Raw genomic sequence first — 19215 nt, 5'->3', positions numbered from 1 at the left:
ACTAAGAATATTTTTTTTTTCTTAAGGGGAGAATTTGATGCAAGATAAGTAAAAAGAAATTAAAAAAAAAATATCAAAAATTAAAAAGGGGTGCTGGTTTTCCCACTGCATATAGTTAGCTGTAGAAGTCCTTCCCACAGTTTATTGCAGACGAAAATTTAGATGAGTTTCAAAGGCAACTGGACAAATTCATGAGAACAAAACCACTGAAGACTATCAAGTACATAGACATCACCACTGTCTTTGCAAGTGCCTGAGCTGCAGATCTATTATACCTGGGAAAATACTGTAGAGATGCATAATTAATGTATCTGTTTTCAAGTCATATGCTACTGTAGGGATAAATAAATGAGTCTGAGTTTAATCCACTGTGGCTGACATCATGTGCCTCAAATATCGACTATATTTATCTATTCATGTCAATCATATTTATCTAGTGATGGGTCTGAAACTTTTGTGTTAATTCCTTTCTACATTCTGTGCAGTAAGTTCAAAAATATCAATTAATCTGTCACAGGAAGTATTTCTGAAAATTTAGGGTACTTACAAAAACAAGACAACCAAGCTAGAAAACTATAATGGTGTTTTTCTAGACTTAACAAAACAAAAAAACCCAGGATAATATGGCGCAAAAGGAACAAGTATGCCATCCCTTCCAAAAGATGATCCAGGAAGAACCAAACAGATTTTGAACAACAGCAAATCTGGCAGTTAAAATATCAAGCACCAAAGAAAATCTTCAGATCTGTTTCTTTACTACAGCCTTTTCAGTTAAGAAAAAAATCCTGCAGAGGGTATTGTGATATTCTGAATAATTTTTCTTCCTGCATGAGAAACAGGACAAGTCTTCAAATAATTTGAGAAGACACAAACCCACATTTATCCTTGCTTTCCTGCTCTTATTACTTATTTTTTAAAACAGAGCAACTCTCTACAACAAACACACTGGAGAACTGAATACGAATATCATGAGTGAGTCAGGTCAAGATTACTGGAAGTTAAGACACTTATGTGTGGATTTCTGAAACAAAGAAGACTGTAAGGAGACCAAGAAGAAAGAGTGGAGTCTGGAGACTGGGAGAAGGAAAGAATGATACAATAGCTTTATGAGTTAAGGCTGGGTTGTTGTTTTTTTTTTTTTCTGTGGGATACTGGGCAGAATACATACCAGATCAAAGAGCATCCCCATCTCTGGCCTTCTTAATCATGTGGTTCATCCCCACCCCCTTAAAATATGTTTTTTATTTTGTTAAAAAGCATAAATATTTAACTTGCTTGAAAACACTGGTTTGAAAAATAGTCATGTGTTATTCTTTATATATGGTTGTTTCTAAAGTAGACTTAATATGATGATCACTTGACATTAATGAATAACAAAACTAATTGCTGTTGCTAAATCCACATGCCCCAGGCAGTCTTAACACAATGAAGCTCCTCTTTATCTAATAAAAAGACATTTACCTGTTTAATGATTTTTAGACTTCAGAGAATGCAATTCATTATTTTTTGCCATTTTAACTCAGTGTGACTTATTTTTTTGAAATCCAAGGCAGATGACTAGAATTTACTGAACTCAAAATCACATAAATTAGAAATTGATAGTGGACTGTTACGATTAGTTAGAGATTATAACATTAGAACCAGTTCCAATCATAAAATCACAGCAGGTATTCATCTGACAGGAAAATTGGTGAAATGATCCCAGCTCAACATATTTTTGTCCCATCCCTTTGCAGTGTTCTACACAAAAGAAGATTTTTTCCTAACATCCAGACTTGAATAATGTTTCCTTTCCTTTAATTTTTAATTATATAACTCATTGTATATCTCTGTACTTATACAACTCTAGATGATTCTACTTCATCCTTGATGTTTGCACTTCTCAAATATTTGTGGCTTCACAGCTCCAAAATACTAATCTTGCAGTCAAGGTGTAGACATTTAACTCTTATGATCCACTCTCTGCCCCATAAATCATACCCAGAATCCCCAAATATTTTGTGGTCTTTCTTTGGAATACTGGTTAGCTTCAAAGGGCTGCTTGCTGGAAGAGCTGTCATCAGCCCACATAGCTGGGACCCTTGAGTGCTCACCTTGCTGGAGAAAGAAACAGCAGGGAGGCCTACAGAAAGAGTGCTAGAGAAGCAGAGAGACAAGCTTTACACAGTCGTAAGTTTTACTTGGACATTTACTGCAAACAGTAGAAACTACTGGCTCTGAAAAAATGCAAAGCAATGCTAAATATCAAAAAAGATGAACACAGCTGAGTGACAAAGCTAAGATGAACAAAGCAAAGCTTCTGACTGACATGCTTTGCCCTTCCTCAGAATCCACAAAGCAGATAACTATCAAACAACCTGATTACTTTCTATGATAAAATGGATAGATCTATGGACAAGGGTATAGCAGCGGATACCATTTACCTCAACTTTGGCAAGGCTTTCAACACGTCCACAATATTCCTGTGTCTAAATTTGGACATTTCAGTCTGGATGGGTGAACTACCAGATGGATATAAAACCAGTTGAATGATTGAGCTCAGAGAGTATCGATTAATGGGAAGTAGTGAATATGTGCAAAGGCAGGGCTGCTGTCCACAGGGACGTAGACAGGATAGATGAATGAGCCAAACAGGAACTGTAGGATGTTAAATGAGAAATGTGAAGTCCTATACCTGGGAAGCAAGAACCTAGTAATCATACAAGCTGGTTGCAGAGAAGTCCTGGTAGACATGAGTCAGTGATGTGTCTGGCCAGCAAAGGTGGCCAGCAGCATCTTGGAATGTATTGGCAGAAGCATGGTCAGTAGATTGAGCGAAGTGATTATTGCCATTTATTCAGCATTTGTGAGATCACATCTGGAATACTGCATCCAGTTTTGGTCCTCACACTACAAGAAAAATATCAACTGAGTTCAACAGAGGGCAACCAAGTTGGTTGCAAAATCAGGACAGCAATATCAGCAGATGTCAAAAAGTTTAATCAGATGGCATCATGGACATATATACAACCACCTGATTACAATCTATAAAGAAGATGGTGCCAGACTCTTCTCAGAGATGCACAGTGATAGGATGAGAAGCAGTGGACATAAGTGGGAACACAAGAAACTCCAATTAGATTTTTTTTTAAAAAACAAAACCAAAACCCCACATTTGGATGGTCAACTAGGCTGCCAGAGAGGTTGTGTAATTTCTGTCTTTGGAGGTATTCGAGCCCTAGAGCAATCTGATCCAATTAGGCCTGCTGCAGACAGAGGCCTGGACTATATGAACTCTGTAGGTCCCTTCTCACCTAAATTATTCCAGAATTCTATCCTACCTTAAGCTTTGTATGCTAAAAAGCAAATCAACTTTAACTATATACATATCCATAACTGCGTCTGAACAGTCACTAACAGGAAACAAATACAGTGAGATGAATATATAATTCATCACTACTGGCTTTTCCTTTAAATAAGACCTCATACTGTGAAAATGGCTTCCTGAAAACACATTAAACACCACATCTTTTAATGTGGTTGAACAGCTTGCCTGAAGGATCGATTATTATCTTAATTAGTAATAATGGGAGTGTCTAAAGGAAAGCCAAGTGAATACACTCATTGCCTTAAGTCACTGTCATACAAAATTCCATTCAAAATCTGAGTTCCAACCTAACTTTCCTTTTGTCTCCCAACCCTGGTGCTCCAAAGTCCCTTCAGACTTTAAATTTCCCTAAACCTTTTCACTAAGTCTGAACAATGATTCTGTGTATTCTGTATCTCGATTTTTTTTCTCTTTAAAAAGTCTAAATTCCTGCTAGCAAATGCAGAATTTTCAATCAGCTGGACACCTTCAGAAGCAAGAATTTTTTGTAACTTTCAGTAGTCCATGGTCAGATCTGTAAAAATTCAAATGTATTTTTAGAAGTTCTTTCAATATTTCATCTGTAGTGCCTTTAAAGTGTCACCAATGCATAAAAAAAGGTGAAGAATTTACTATTCTTGTTCTCTTCTTATGTTTAGGCAACTCCAGAATCCTACAGCTTCTCTTACAGTTCATTTTTCAGTACTGAAGGATACTTTTTGACAGATACTCAGCAAAATCTTAGACAAGAAGGTATCTCAATCTTTTCATTATTCTAGCAGAAAAAAAAGGACAATCAATAAAACCAGTTTCACTTATGGTCAGTTATCTCAAGAAATTCAAGGCATTCCTTTAACGCCTTTCCTAGTCAGAGAATGCCTGTGTACACTGGTTTTAAATATTTTGTTTATTGTGTGGTTACTTATTCATTCATGAGTCCCTGAAGAGAAGCATTGTATGTGCATAGGTTCTCAATACCCTTGAAAATAACTGAATAAGTATTTAATGAAAACAGTTCAGTGGTGTAAACTTATGTACAAATACAAAAAAAAAAAATATTATTCAAAAATGGTCTATTCCTTTCAACATCACCAAAAGAAAAATCACTGCCATGCTATCTTGGGGAAGGTCTGGGGGACAGGTTACATACATTCCAATTTGGAAATACAAACTTTCTTGGTTTCTTTATTTCATTTTGTACTTTCCCATGGGGAATATAGTTTCTTCTACACTATACTTTTTCCTACCCTTCTGTTAATCATACTTAAGCATCTAATAGAAATGTTAGTGAAAAATCCTCAAATGCTATGAACCAGAAGCTCTAAATCTGCAAGGCAAATAGGCACTGTGGGATAAAAACATCTTTTCTATGAATTGTCTAGCTGAATAAGACTCTGTTGAATGCAAATGCAAGAGGAATACTGCAGCAGGAGAAACAGAGCACAGGTTCTGTGTATCACTATGACCTGCGTAACAGCCTAGGTAATTTGCAATACTTTAGTAAAACCTTTGGAGGATGGGTAACTTCAGCTCAACTTTTCTCTTAAAACAGCAGACAGAACACATTCAAAGGTGTTTGAGGAACTTGTTAGTGCCACTCTGGGATTCTCCTTATCATATGTGAAAGGACATGTTGTCTGGGAGAGTCTTTGATATCTGGAAAACAGTAAATGTCACGTCCATCTTCAAAAATGCAAGGAGGAGGATCTACATCCATGGGAATCCCATAGTCCATGGGAAAGTGACAGAACATATTTTCACAGTAGCCAATTCCAGGCACTTGAAGGATAAAAAAATTTTGGGGAACAAACCACACATATTTACGGAAAGGAAAATCATGCCTTACCACAGTGTGAGTGCCTCCTCTGATTGATTCTGGGGATAGAGTACTGGATGCGGTTTGCTTTGACCTTGGTAAAGTTTAGACAGTCTTCCACAGCAGACTTGTATCCAAACTGTTAAGTGTGAACTGAATGGGTGGACTACAAGGTGGGTAAAAACCACACTGGAACACTAAAATCAGAGTAATGGCCACTGTTCCAAAGTGTAGCTAACTCTAGTTACAGAGTGACATTCCTCAAGCTTTGATCATGTTTAATGTATTTATTAAAGACCTTGGCCATGATACAAAACATACCCAAAGAAAGTTCACAGATGACAGAAAACTGGGCAAGATGTTGTTACAATGAGGGGTATGGCTGCTATTCAGAGGGACATTGACAAAATGGAGGAAAAGTTTAACAGAAATTTCGTGAAGGTCAAAGGTAAATGCCAAGTTTCCACCTGAGATGAAAAAATCCCAAACCAAATACAGGCTGGAGGCCAAACACTACAGAGTAGTTTTGCAGAAAAGAACCCAAGGGTCCTGGTGGACAACGAATTGAGCATGTGATAGTAGCATGTCCCTGTAGTGAAGGCTAAGCACTTATTGGGTAGCATTAACAACAGCACAGCCAGTAGGTCAGAGGTGAGATATTTGTGAGACCACATCTAGAGTACTGTCTCTAGCTTTAAGCTCAATAGTAGAAAAAGATGGACAAACCTGAGTGGGCAGAGTATCAAGAGGGTTAACAGGTTAAAACACAGGATTTATGAGGGGAGAGTGAGAGCTAGGTTTGTTCAGATGGAAAAAGACAAGGCTAAGGATGATAGTGAGTATCAAATTGCTGTTTCCAGTTACCTAAAGCAGAGTTATTAAGAAGATGAAGTCAAACTGTTCTTAGAGATGTATACTGAAATGTTGAGAGACAATGGTTAAAAGTTGTATCAAGAAAAATTCTGAATAGATATAAAGACAAAAAATTTGCCAGAGTGAAAGTAGTTAAAACACAGGACAATTATCAATTACCCAGAGGGGCAGTGCAACCTCCTTCCTTGGAGATAAAGAAAGATTTGATTGAACAACATGCTGAAAACCCTGATCTAGCTTTGACATTGGTGTTCCTTAAGCAAAAGGATGGTCTCCAGAGGCATTTTCCAACCTAAATTTGATTCTTGCAGTGAAATAATTAGCTGGTGTGAAGTATGAATAGACATGTGCAGGCTCCAAACTTCATTCATTAAGATGAAAACAGCAGCATACAATCAGAGTATTATGTTTCTCTCTGCTGACTAAAGGAGAAACATGAGGATAACAATAAATGTGCATATATTAGAGGGTGGGGTGGCTTGATACAGGCACATGATACTACAGAACACTGAAGAAAGAACTGGACAAAAAGTAACCAAATATTAGAGTTTTCATTTTGAGTATAGTAAATCAAGATTATAGCTGTACAACTTATTAAAGAGGCAAACACCACTTGAAACAGAAATATTCCCATCTCTCTTTACAGGAGATCTCAATAATGCAAGGGAGATAATCAATGACGAACAAACAAGGATCTTGAGATGCTGTCAACAAAAAGCTTTCTGAAATTATGTGGTAAATTGTTTTTAAGTTTGCACAGTCCATCAGTCATGCAGCACTTCTGCACAGCACCAACTCAGTATTAAAATTCCTGATACCCATTCAAATTTTCTGATTCTAACCATTCCATTGACAATGGGAAAGCAGTGCTCCACAAACTATTGAACATTATAAATAAGTCTATATGGGAATATCTTCATCTCCAAAAGAGGACCTGAAAAGTATCCAAGGAAAAGAAAGATACAGTGCATTTCTTTCTACATTTTCCATGTTTATTTCCTCTCTATCCTTGGGAAGGAATAAAGGAGGAGGTGTGATGTGATATAGACCTCCCAACCAAACCAGTGAGGTGGATGAAGCATTCTGTAAACAGTTGGGAGAAATCTTGAGGTCACTCGCTGTTGTTCTTGTAGGGGACTTTAACCTCCCGGGTATCTGCTGGGATCACAACACAGCAGAAAGGGAACAATCCAGGAGGTTCTGGGGATGTGTGGAGGATAACTTCCTCACACAGCTGGTGAGTGAGCCAACCACGGAAGGGGCCCTCCTGGACCAGCTTCTTGTGAACAGGGAAGAGCTTGTGGGGGAAGTAAAGGTTGGAGGCCATCTAGAATGCAGTGATCATGAGATGACTGAGTTTTCAATCCTTGGAGAAACAAAGAGAGGGGTTAGTAATACTGCTACCTGAGACTTCCAGAGGGCAAACTTTGACCTGTTCAAAAGACTGATTGACAAAAGCCCTTGGATGGCTGCCTTGAAGGATACGCAAGTCCAAGAAGGCTGGACATACTTCAAGAGAGAAGTCTTAAAGGCACAGGAGCAGGCTGTTTATGAGTGCTGAAAAACAAGCTGTCAGGGAAGGAGCCCAGCCTGGCTAAACAGGGACCTTTGGCTGGATCTCAAGAACAAAAGGAGAATCTATGACCTTTGGAAGAGGGACCAGGTCTCTCATGAAGACTGTAAAGATGTAGTGAAGTTATGCAGGGAGAACATTAGGAGAGCCAAAGCACAGCTAGAGCTCAACTTGGCCACAGCTGTTAATACAAAATGTTTCTATAAATTCATTAAGAACAAAATGAGGATTAGGGAAAATCTCCCTCCTTTATTGGAGGCAGACAGAAATATAGTAACAAAGGATGAAGAAAAGGCTGAGGTGCTCAATGCCTACTTTGCCGCAGTCTTTAGCAGTGGAACTGGCGGTTCCCTGGACACCCAGCCTCATGGGCTAGGAGATGTGGAGAGGAAGCAGAATGAGGTCAGCACAACTAAAGAGGAAGTGGTCAGGGACTTGCTATACCGCTTGGATGCACACAAGTCTGTGGGACCAGAGGGGTTACACCCAAGGGTGCTGAAAGAGTTGGCAGATGTGCTCACCAAGCTGCTGTCCATGATTTACCTGAAATCCCACTGGACTGGAGGGTGGCAAATGTGACACCCATCTACAAGAGAGGCAGAAAGGATGATCCAGTAAACTATAGACCTGTCAGTCTGACCTCGGTGCCAGAAAAAGTCATGGAGCAGATCATCTTGAGTGACATTACAAGTCATATAATGGACAATTAGGGGATCAGGCTCAGTCAGCATGGGTTTATGTAAGGCTTGTCCTGCCTGACAAACCTGATCTCCTTCTATGGATCCGACTATTGGACGAGGATATTGTCTACCTGGATTTTTAAAAAGCATTTGACACAGTTCCCCATAGAATTCTCATTAAAAAACTGGCTGCTCATGGCCTGGATGAGCCCACAATATGTTGGGTCTGGGTCAAGCACTGGCTGGATGGACGGTCCCAGAGAGTGGTGGTCAATGGAGCTAAATCCAGCTGGCAGCTGGTCACAAGTGGTGTTCCGCAGGGCTTGGTGTTGGGACCATTTCTGTTTAACATCTTTATTGATGATCTTGATAAGGACATAGAGCGTATCATCAGTCAGTTTGCAGATGACACCAAGTTAAGCAGGAGTGTCGATCTGCATGAGGATAGGGAGGCTTTACAGAGAGACTTGGATAGATTAGTTTGGTGGGCCAACATTAATGGGATAAGCTTCAACAAGGCCAAGTGCCAGGTCCTGCACTTGGGCCACAACAACCCCATGCATCGCTACAGGCCTGGGGAGGTGTGGCTGGAGAGATGTGTGGAAGAAAAGGATCTGGGGGTTCTAACTGACAAGCAGCTGAACAGGAGCCAGCAGCGTGCCTGGGTGGCCAAGAACGCCAATGGCACTCTGGCTTGTATTAGAAATAGTGTGACCAGCAGAAGTAGGGAGGTGATGGTCCCCCTGTACTCTGCACTGGTGAGGCCACACCTGGAGTATTGTGTTCAGTTTTGGGCACCTCAATATGAGAGAGATATCGAGGTGCTGGAGCGAGTGCAGAGGAGGGCAACGAAGCTGGGGAATGGCCTGGAGAACAGATCCTGTGAGGAGTGATTGAAGGAGCTGGGACTGTTTAGACTGAGGAGGAGAAGGCCAAGGGGAGACCTCATCACTCTACAAATTCCTGGAAGGATGTTGTGGAGATGTTGGTGCTGGTCTCTTCTCACAGGTGATTAGTGAGAGAACAAGAGGGAACGGCTTTAAATTGCAACAGGGGAGGTTTAGACTGGACATTAGGAAAAAATATTTCACAGAAAGAGTGGTCAGACAGTGGAATAGGCTACCCAGGGAGGTGGTGGAGTCACCATTCCTGGATGTGTTTAAGGGTCATTTGGATGAGATGCTGGTGGATATGGTGTAGGGGAGAACTTTGTAGAGTAGGGCTGATGGTTGGACTCGATGATGCCAAGGTTCTTTTCCAACCCTTAATTATTCTGTGATGCCTAGATGAGCAGATACAAACAACTTCTGGGGTTCTGACAGGATGAGAATAGAGGAATATAAGCAGTTTGCCTGCTCTAGAGTATTCCTTGCTTCCACCCAGACTCAGATGAATCTGTGAGATTCAGGAAAGGAAGGAGAAAAGCTTCTTCAGGTTTCCCATTAGGCAGATTCTTGGAAAGGAATAGTTGATTGTGTCTTGCTCTTTAACTCTCTCCTTAACTCTTCTTCTTTGTGAAGATTTCTCAACGGTTCCAACAGCCATTCCAGTGAAATTAGTGCCCTGTCACATATTAACTTCTACTGTCTTAAAGATGCTGTCAGCCTGACTAGATTGCTGGTTTTGAAGATAAGAGATCTATATTTTTTAATTATGGCAAAGGTGTCACTTTCATTTCTATATTTTTGTATCAACCCAGAAGTTTAATAATTTAAACTTGCAAGTCTGTCACAGTTAGCGACTGGTCATCACTGTAAACTGAGGTATTAACTTCCAGAAATAAAGAAGAATGACGAAATTTAGATGGTTGAACACTATAAGATTCCAGAAAAAAAGGGAGATTAATTGTTCAGAAGGTGAAAGACCCTTCAAGATGTTCCTATCACTATTCTTATGGAAGAAGTATGAAAATATTCAGAGGTGGATTGAATCTTAGGGACCTGAGTGAAGAGAGTTAATGTGAGTAGTGGATAACAGGCACAGAGAGTGTAGTTTCTGGCTTTAGTGAAGCACAGTGTAGCATGTGAACTCATCATAAGATGCCAAAGCCTCAATAAAAGTTTATATTAAATGCCAAATAACATTGAAAACCTACTTCAAAATTGATTTCCTTCATAATTTACATAAGATAATTTCTCCTCATACATAAGATGTTGCAGAACCACTGTAGTCTAATTTACTGAATAATATTCTTGTTGAAATAACACTCATCCTATTGTTAGAACAAAATTAGAATGCATTTTAAAGCTGACCAAACAATAAAACCCCATGTATTTAATTTACTTACTTAATTTTGTCTAGATGATGCAAATACATGATCAGAGCTGCTGTACTCTAAAAAAAAACAGCTAAACAGCTGCAAAACAGGGAAAAACCTACCTCAGTGGTGCTACTGGAAGGTTCCAGTCCAACCATATTGGCTTGTACCAGCTGCTGAAGAAGTTGTACTTGAGCCACATTGAGGAAGAAATCCAGGTTTGTTGTCACATTCACCTCCAAAGAATGACCACACACCAAAATTTCCTGTGGAGAAATTAAATGAAAATACTAGATAACAGCCACTGGGGAAATCAATTTCAGCTTCTATATAACTGTATTGTGATTCTAGTCAATTCTTCAACATTTTATATAGTATTAATACAGTCTTTTTAGGAGAAAGTGGTGTCTCAGACTTCTAAACAAGCATGTGGCTTATTCTTTGCTTTGATTTCAACAGCATAACTATTAAGACAAATTTTTCAAGAAAAGCATCTCATGTGAGGTCTTGTTACCATCTCTTGGTAGTATCAAACAGTGGACTGTCAGATTATGGTTTTTATTTCCTTGGCAATGACTCCAATTCTCCTTTCTTTCCAAAAAAAGGATGTAATTGGTTGTTCTTGGTTTTGGTTTTTTTTTTTTTTTTCATAAACAAACTCTGCTTGATTTATAATGAAATCATGTGTTGGAACTCACTGATAACCACCCTAATTGGTTTCTCTTTGCCTCTAAACCATTGTTAATGCCTTAGCAAAGTTAGCTGGATGGCCACTGCTCTATTGGTGTTACCTAGCACAAAAAAAAAGCTTTTCACCACTGCTAGCAGATGATGAAGAGATGAAAAACAGAATCAATGCAGAAGGGTTGCTTAAAAAGTAGAAGTACTTTCCCTTCTCATGAAAAGGCTGCACAGTGTTCAAGTTCTTCATAATCTAAACTAGACGTCTCCCTTCATCAGGGAGCACCATCTAGGCAATAGATAACAAGAATAATTTATGTACAGAAACACTGAAATTCTTGAACACAAGTATTAGTAAAGCTCAGATTTTTTTAGTAACTTCTACACATCTTAGCCAACCCTAAGCTCTCTATTTCTTTTTTACATTAAATAATTTTATATCTGCCCTTGTGATGACCCTTTATGCAAAATACTAAGCTCTCAATTTTTTCTTTCTATACCCATTGGCTATTATCTTCCAAAAACGTACACCTACTGCATGTTGCAATACACACCTAATACCGTTTATGGTCCTGTACCAGTTTTGCTCTTCCCAGAAGATATCTGTTATGAGAAATATCCCTTGTGAGCTGACCAAAATCTTTCTGGTATTTCTCATTCTTAAAATGTTTTAAATTCTTGAGCTACAAACTAATACCAAAAAGTGAGCCAATAACTTTTGTGTGTAACATACTTCACAGACTAATCATTAACAAGCTGACCCAGAGACTGCTAAATGTGTTTGCTAAATCTGGAGTACCTTGAAGAACCCACAGTAATGGCTGGGGAATGGACACTTTGTGCCAATCTGTGGGCTTGAAAATCTAGCTAAAAGAACTCAGCTCAACTTTCTTCTTACAGATAATATATAGATTGCATTTTCAGGCTTCTTTATGAGAAGCTTGTGAATACAATGTTTTGTAATGTTGTACTATAGCACCTCTTCCCAACACTTTTCCATCACAGATCTTTTTAAAATATTGCTGGAAGTCATTAAAGAATTCCCATTTACTGAATTGCAAACAGGCTTATTTACCTCTAGACAGGCTGCCTTTAATATCGAATGCTATACACAAATCCTTTCTCCAGCAGAGAAAGAATGTTTTGGCTAGTGACTAAAACTTTGGGGTTTTTTCAGTTGATGATCTCTGTATTTGAAAACACACCTGGACATTTCAAATGGTGGAACAGTAAAACATCAAGATTACTGACCTATTATGCTATTTCTGTTAAAATTTTATACTAACCTCTGGGTGCAAATTCTCTGTAGCATCAATTTTTGTAAAAATAATAGCAGGAGCTGCAGTTATTCGAACTGTGAAATCTGTTAAAATTGGAGTTAATATTGCTCTCCTTTCCTGATGCCGCCTCATGCTTAAAAAAAACCCCCCAACAAACCAAAAAAAAAAAAAAAAAAACAAAACAAAAAAGAAACAAAAGAAGAGAGAGAAAAGATGAAATTACATTTGAGGGGCAAAACCTCACAGTCTTCTTTACATTCAGTATGTTGCACAAAATTGCTTCAATATCAGTTTAGCATTTGATTGCTACCTCAAGAAGCATTAAATATCATCATTACATATCATGTTAATTCCAATCCTGAAGGCAGAATTCTACTTTCATTTAACAGAAAATGTATGTCTAAGTATTTGATACTTCAACCCATCTGCAGGTAGACAAGTTTGACATTGCTTCTTCTATTGTTTAACAAACTATACAAAATCATGTGAAGAAAGATACAAATTTCATTATCAGTATTTTTCAAACTTGACTGTGGATACCCTTTACTTTATGAATAGCTATCCTGAAGCCTGCATAATATTTGAATTAATGCATTAAAACTCTGTGGTGAAAAAATTCTGCACACAACTGACACAAAAAATCAAAGACATAAAAAATTAAACGAGCAAATTTCATGAAACTCTATGGCTTGCACATTAAATTTATAACAACTATTATCCAAGATGTTTAAGATGCCTTGAAAATTGAGGGATGTCAGTCTTTCTTCATTGCTTCTGTCACTGTTTTTTCTTACTTGGTACCGTTTCCTCTAAATATCAATGTTTGCTTGCCAGGGATATTTGTGCCATTAAACTTGATAATTACATTTGTTTTCCAGCTGGATGATTAGTTGGTTGGTTTTTGTTGTTTTGTTTTGTTTTGTTTTGTTTTGGGTTTTTTTAACCATATACTAAGCCTAGAGGCACAACTCTGATATAGATGGATCACTAATAGTTTATGACAACACATTCCAAATAGCCAGAATCTTCTGGGTCAGGTCAAATAAACTATTGCCACAAAATGCCATCTGAGAGCCTCTGATCAGGGAAAAAAAAATGTAATGACATCAAGATGGTGTTCAGCCCCTAAAAGAGAATACAGTTCAAATTGTGTGGAAAACCCTGCCCATCAAGATAGGTTTTTTGATAGTTCTTTTTATCTATCATAATTTACAGCAATGCTAAATACCTGCATATCACCAAGGAGAACACTAAAAATCATCGAAAAGTTATTGGTCCAAGCTAAGTTCTCCTATGCTTACTCAGTGGAAAATTATCAAATGTGAAATAATGCAAGTTAAAAGTATATAATAAATTATGCAACTATCTAGCATGATATGAAAGCAAAGCCCAAACTACACTGCCATTTAGAATAAGAAAATAGATCTACGCAGAACTCTTAAGGTATATCTCCATGTCAGTTAGGTATCCCTGTATTACGTTTAATCTTGCCATCTGCACAGGTGAGCCAGACACACAAACTATGCAATTAGAAAATTAGTCCTTACCATCATCTAGAGTTACCCATGTTAATGCCATTAAACAATATGACTGTATGCCTATCTATGAAGAAACCTCTGGATTGCACGTGGAATACGTAATTAAATCTCTTGATTAAGAAGAGGTATCGATATACACACTCTTGTAAAGGTGGTGGTTCTGAACTGGATTCTGTTGAAAAGCAAACAATCTGAAATGCTGATGTTTTGTAGGCCAAGGCTTAGGCCAAAAAGAAATTAAATAGATACATCATGTTACTATAATTCAGTCAACTTCAAAAGATTCACAATCCATAGATGACAATTTACTACTTAGACTGTTTTGATTTCGGTGCTTCAAATTCTACTAAATATTTGCTTAAGTATCCTCAAAACATGTAGAAAGAATGGCGACCTGTAAGGGAATATAGACTGTCAGATGTGAGTAGTCCTTAGAGCTTTTAAATTTATCTAGGGCAACACTATCCAGAAGTTAACAGAAGATGCCACAGAACATAGAGGTAGTATTTACTGAGTACAAGTCTAATAAATTTTTGCTTCAAATGACCTTTACAAACACTGCTGAGCAGGCTGCACACTACCGTATGTATGCAGTATACTTAAGAGCAACCCAATTACTGAGTGTGAGAAAACTACCATCTTAATTCAAACCTTTAACATTTTGGTCAGCTGTAGCTCTGCTGATCACCAATGATGGTTTTTAAAGCAAGATTAGTCTAATTAGATCCCCAAATTCAAAAGCAGCCCCATTCACAGTTAGTGTACATCTTCAACTGAGAAAATGGTCTTAGATTTTGCCAGTTCTAGAAATGCTTCTCCCCCTGCCATCACCTTCATTTTAAACTTAAACCAGATGACATTCTACCCAATTCCTATTTCCCCTTCTCAACAGAATGAGAAAGAAATGCCTTTGTTTTTGGAGAAAATGAAAGAGCTAAGTAATAGAACAACTCTATGAAAGAACATACAGCTATACATCAGAAAACTTCCACTTGAAGGGGCATAAAAATGCTAGTAAGTATGATTTTAATATATGAAACAGATCTGTAAAAGCAAGTTATTTGTTGAACCCCAAACCCACAACTGGCTCTCTTCAATCATTGTTCAAATTATTTTCCCATTTCTTAATTTTCAAATGTTATTCTATTTTTTCAAATGTTATTCTATTAGATACCCAGTACACTGCATCTTAAAGGACTTTTTTGGTAATACAGATTGATTGCTATTTTATTTTATTTAAAATCATCCTTACGTGGTTATCTCTGTCCTCCTCTATTTACTACTTTCCACATTTCTAGTTGGTGAATTTGAAGCTCAGCCAAATCAAGTATTAGCAAAATAATTGTAAGTACAAACAGAAGGCAAACAGAGCACAGAAAATAATGAAGGGAGAGGATATGAGAAAGAGCACAATAGGAACAAAGAAACAAATTCCACTTTGAATTATTAAGTCTTCCACACTGCACCTAAGTGCACCGTTAACTTAACACAGGTGTACGCCACATGAGCTTATGAAAAAACTTGATTGTGAAGAGCGTAATGATGGCTCTATGTCTGCAGCACATTCATTCCATGGTTCATTTATGCATCTGTTATATATTTGTCTTGGAAAAAAAAAAACAGAAAAGCTTTTAGAGATGTTAAAGCAGTTGATCATCTACACTTAAAAGTACAGCACATTTGAAAGACCATATGCTAACGCAAAGCAACAAGGCAGCAAAGCAGTTGTGATAAGGCCTGAAGGTGCCTTTTACTCAGTGATTAATTTGGGCTGTATCTGCATGATAACATGAACTTTGGTTATGGACTAAAGATCCAAACTGTAAAATCACAAGATGAAAATGGTCTCTGTCCTCAGAGGCTTACAATTTAAGTGCAAGAAGAAACACACCTGCAGATAGGGAAGTAAAAGGAAACAACTAACAGCACTATAGGTAATGATATCCATACAGCGGCAACCTGGAAGCTGGCTTATGTGTTTTGATATTACAGTATAACAGAAATGAATTTTTTTGGAAGGACTTGGAAGAAGACATTGTAATAACTTTGTGAATGTTCACAGGAAATGCCTTTATAACATGTAAGTTAGCCTAGGAGTGAGCAAAAAAGTGCTTCTTTGAAAACTAAATGCGGCAGCCCTGGTAGCTGATATGATGAGCTCTGATGAGCAATTAGTGTGGATGCGTCAAGGTAAATGAAAGAAGACATGTAAGGGAAAATGGATAGACAGAGGAATCTGGAAGTACCTTGAAAGCAAAGACATCTCCAATGATTAATATGACAAAAAATGTGGGAAGGAGAAAAAAAAAATAAATTGAAGAACAGAATTTTGTAATCAAAGCAACAACATTTGATTACATCAAATTAAATCATCAGTATTTGATTACATCCACGCAGAAGTACACTGAATTTATACAAGGAGGAAAGACTGCCAAAGAGATGATGTTGCACTCAATAAGGAGGTGTGATGATGTGAGACTGGATAAGCTGTGAAAATGCACAAGAAGGACTGTAACTTGGCCTTCTTATGTGGAAAAAACTAATTGAAACAAACAGAAAATACTGGCCAGTAAAAGGGAAACATAACCTAGATGTGAAACTTGGAACTGTTTGCCTTATTCTTAATTATACTTTTTTTATTAATAATACCTTACTGAATCTAGACTTTGAGCCCTTATATAGTTAAATATATAGGTCAGGAAGAAATTAATATACATTCAATACATGAACGAAAATCAAGAGCTCATTTATGCCATGTAAATTTACTGTCTACAGAGAGATGAATCCTCACAAAGAATTTTGTCTTGAAAAACCAAAAAAGCCAAGTATTAGAATGAAATAGGCCACTCAAATAGTGTTCTCTAGTAGTGTGAGGCACACAAAACCAAAGATGTTACATTGGTTAGCATGCTAATTTAAGATTTATGAAAGATTTTTCTCTTGCAGGTTTCCCATGTAGTTGTATAAACCAGTTAATCCCTGATCCGCAAATGTGTTAGGATATCTACTGACATCATCATGCCTCTGACCAGCATGTCCCAGTGGACAGAACAGTTCACATCCTTTCAGCTCTATGAGGTGTTGCATTGACACATTGTGAGACAGTGAAATAGCATAGCAACATTTTGAGGACTACCTAATGACCCAAATTAGACAATGAACAAACATACACCATCTGGCTGTACAGCATTACTATTATTATATAATTATGCCTCACTAAAGCTAATTTTAATCTTAATAAGAATGCCATGCAAGACTACTTTGCTGTGGATTAATAAAGAAAATACTCCATCTTACTGAGCAAGGCTTTGTACAGTATGACTACAAGTACGACTTCAGGTACAATAAACACAGCAACTGAAATACAGGACTGAGTATAAATGTACTGCATTTTATTTCAAAAGATTCACAGGGAATGCCTCTAATTCCCTACACATGGATCTACAGATCACTTTCTTCTGGTATTCCTTACTTGAACTTCGCAAACTGCACTTCAGGTTTCCAAAAAAGCCTGACAATGAAAACTATTTGAAGAAAAATCTGCAGGAACCCTTTCTTGGGATCCTTGCAAAGAAATAGTGGTATTTTGTTCGGATTTGTACAACAGATAATTGGCTCCCTGATATATTCAATGCGAGTTGCAGAGAGCTGTTCCAGATGGTGATATGCCAAGGACAAAACTGTAATGCAGTATATTGCCACACTCAATTCATTACCACACAGAGAAGTAATACTTTTAAGCTCAATTAATTATTTTTTTTTTTCTAAACAGTTTATTCAGGCTGCAGGAAGTAGAAGTTGCTGCTGGGAGCTGAAGAAGGATTGCATAGGGACGGGGGCGAGGCCTCAAGAGAGGATATATTTCTTTATTTCCTTCAGGGCTATTTTTTTTTCCATTGAGTGGAGGGAGAGGGAGGAGGAGAACTGCAAGCTGAAAAAGCAGTTTTCAATCAAGAAAACTTCTTTTGGTTAAGTACTCCCAGTTCCCCACATGCTGTTTGGTAAAGGGAATAAATGTGGACAGGTTTCATTTGTACATAACCTTATTAGAACTGTCTGACTGTTTCCAGTATTCTTTTTATATATTACACCATTAGGGAGCTTTTAATAACATCTACAGTGAAGTATAAACATTTCATAATGGAAGGAGTTATGATCCCTGATCCTCAGTACAGCACAGCATTTGGATGTTTTTTTCTAAGAGACAGAATCCACACTACCAGAGTGCTCCAGTTCTCCCATCCTTCTTGAAGTGACCTGTGGAGGCACAGGAGGCATCACACCAGCACTTCACAATAGGCCTTCTTGAAGAATTTTACACTAAAAACCTTGAAATATTCAAGACATATCAAAGCAAGACTGCTTGCTTTCCAAATTACAATGTAAAAGTTTTTTAAAAAATCAAATCAATGAGATATTAAATATTAGAAATACTGAACTCCAGAAAAAGTGGAGGGAAAATATGAAGGATTGACTTTCTGTGTAGAGATTGTTAAAGCATTTAAATGATAAATTATGTCAAAATCTTTCAAATATTTGTTTGTATGATATCCATACATCTTACATTTAAAATTATTTGGTTTTCATGCAGATTTTGAAAACAAGGCCAAATTTCAACCAACTAAACTAAAATACAATATAAACTATTCAGAATTTTTGCACCTTTAATTTATTTTAAAAAATACAATGATGTTTTTAGAAATGGGAATGGAAAAAAATGGCTGGTATCTATGCTGAAATTTTCTGTGAAGTAACTGTAGGAAATACTTGGCTGTAGGCTGGATTCTATACTGCACCGCATAGCACCTAAGAATTAAAAAAATGAAGGAAACATCTCAAAAAAGAATCTTAAAACCCAGTGAACCTAATAAACCCTAACACTGGGTCTAAACCATAAGTAAAAACAAACAGAATTATATTAAAACCAAACAAAGAAATTAACCCTAAAATAACTCAGTAAAACCCATTCATTATTTTTCAGGTTAAACATGTCTAAGAAACTTAGAGAATTAAAGAAAAAACGGTATCACAAATAGGTCAAAGAATAAAGCTTCTGTGGTAGTTGCAGGAAATCTTAAGATAAACTTCACCCTGAAAACACTAAGTACCATGTAAAACACCATACAGACACCCTCTTGGTGCATGCTGGAAATATCTCAGTGGATGGTAGA

At 37.4% G+C, this 19215-nt stretch overlaps 1 protein-coding gene across 1 annotated transcript in view; it reads right to left on the bottom strand.

Moving 5' to 3' along the window:
• The window catches only part of VPS13B (vacuolar protein sorting 13 homolog B), a 477299-nt gene that overhangs the window by 147315 nt on the left and 310769 nt on the right, over positions 1 to 19215 (bottom strand). The window contains 2 exon segments of the mRNA XM_026841594.1: positions 10668 to 10811; positions 12513 to 12639. Of these exon segments, the coding sequence (XP_026697395.1) occupies positions 10668 to 10811; positions 12513 to 12639 (271 nt within the window).

The sequence above is a fragment of the Athene cunicularia genome, assembly GCF_003259725.1.
Source record: "Athene cunicularia isolate RWA chromosome 2 unlocalized genomic scaffold, athCun1 chr2_part1, whole genome shotgun sequence".
Lineage (NCBI taxonomy): Eukaryota > Metazoa > Chordata > Aves > Strigiformes > Strigidae > Athene > Athene cunicularia.
The sequence above is the reverse complement of the archived record's forward strand: the minus strand, read 5'-3'. Positions and strand labels throughout refer to the sequence as shown.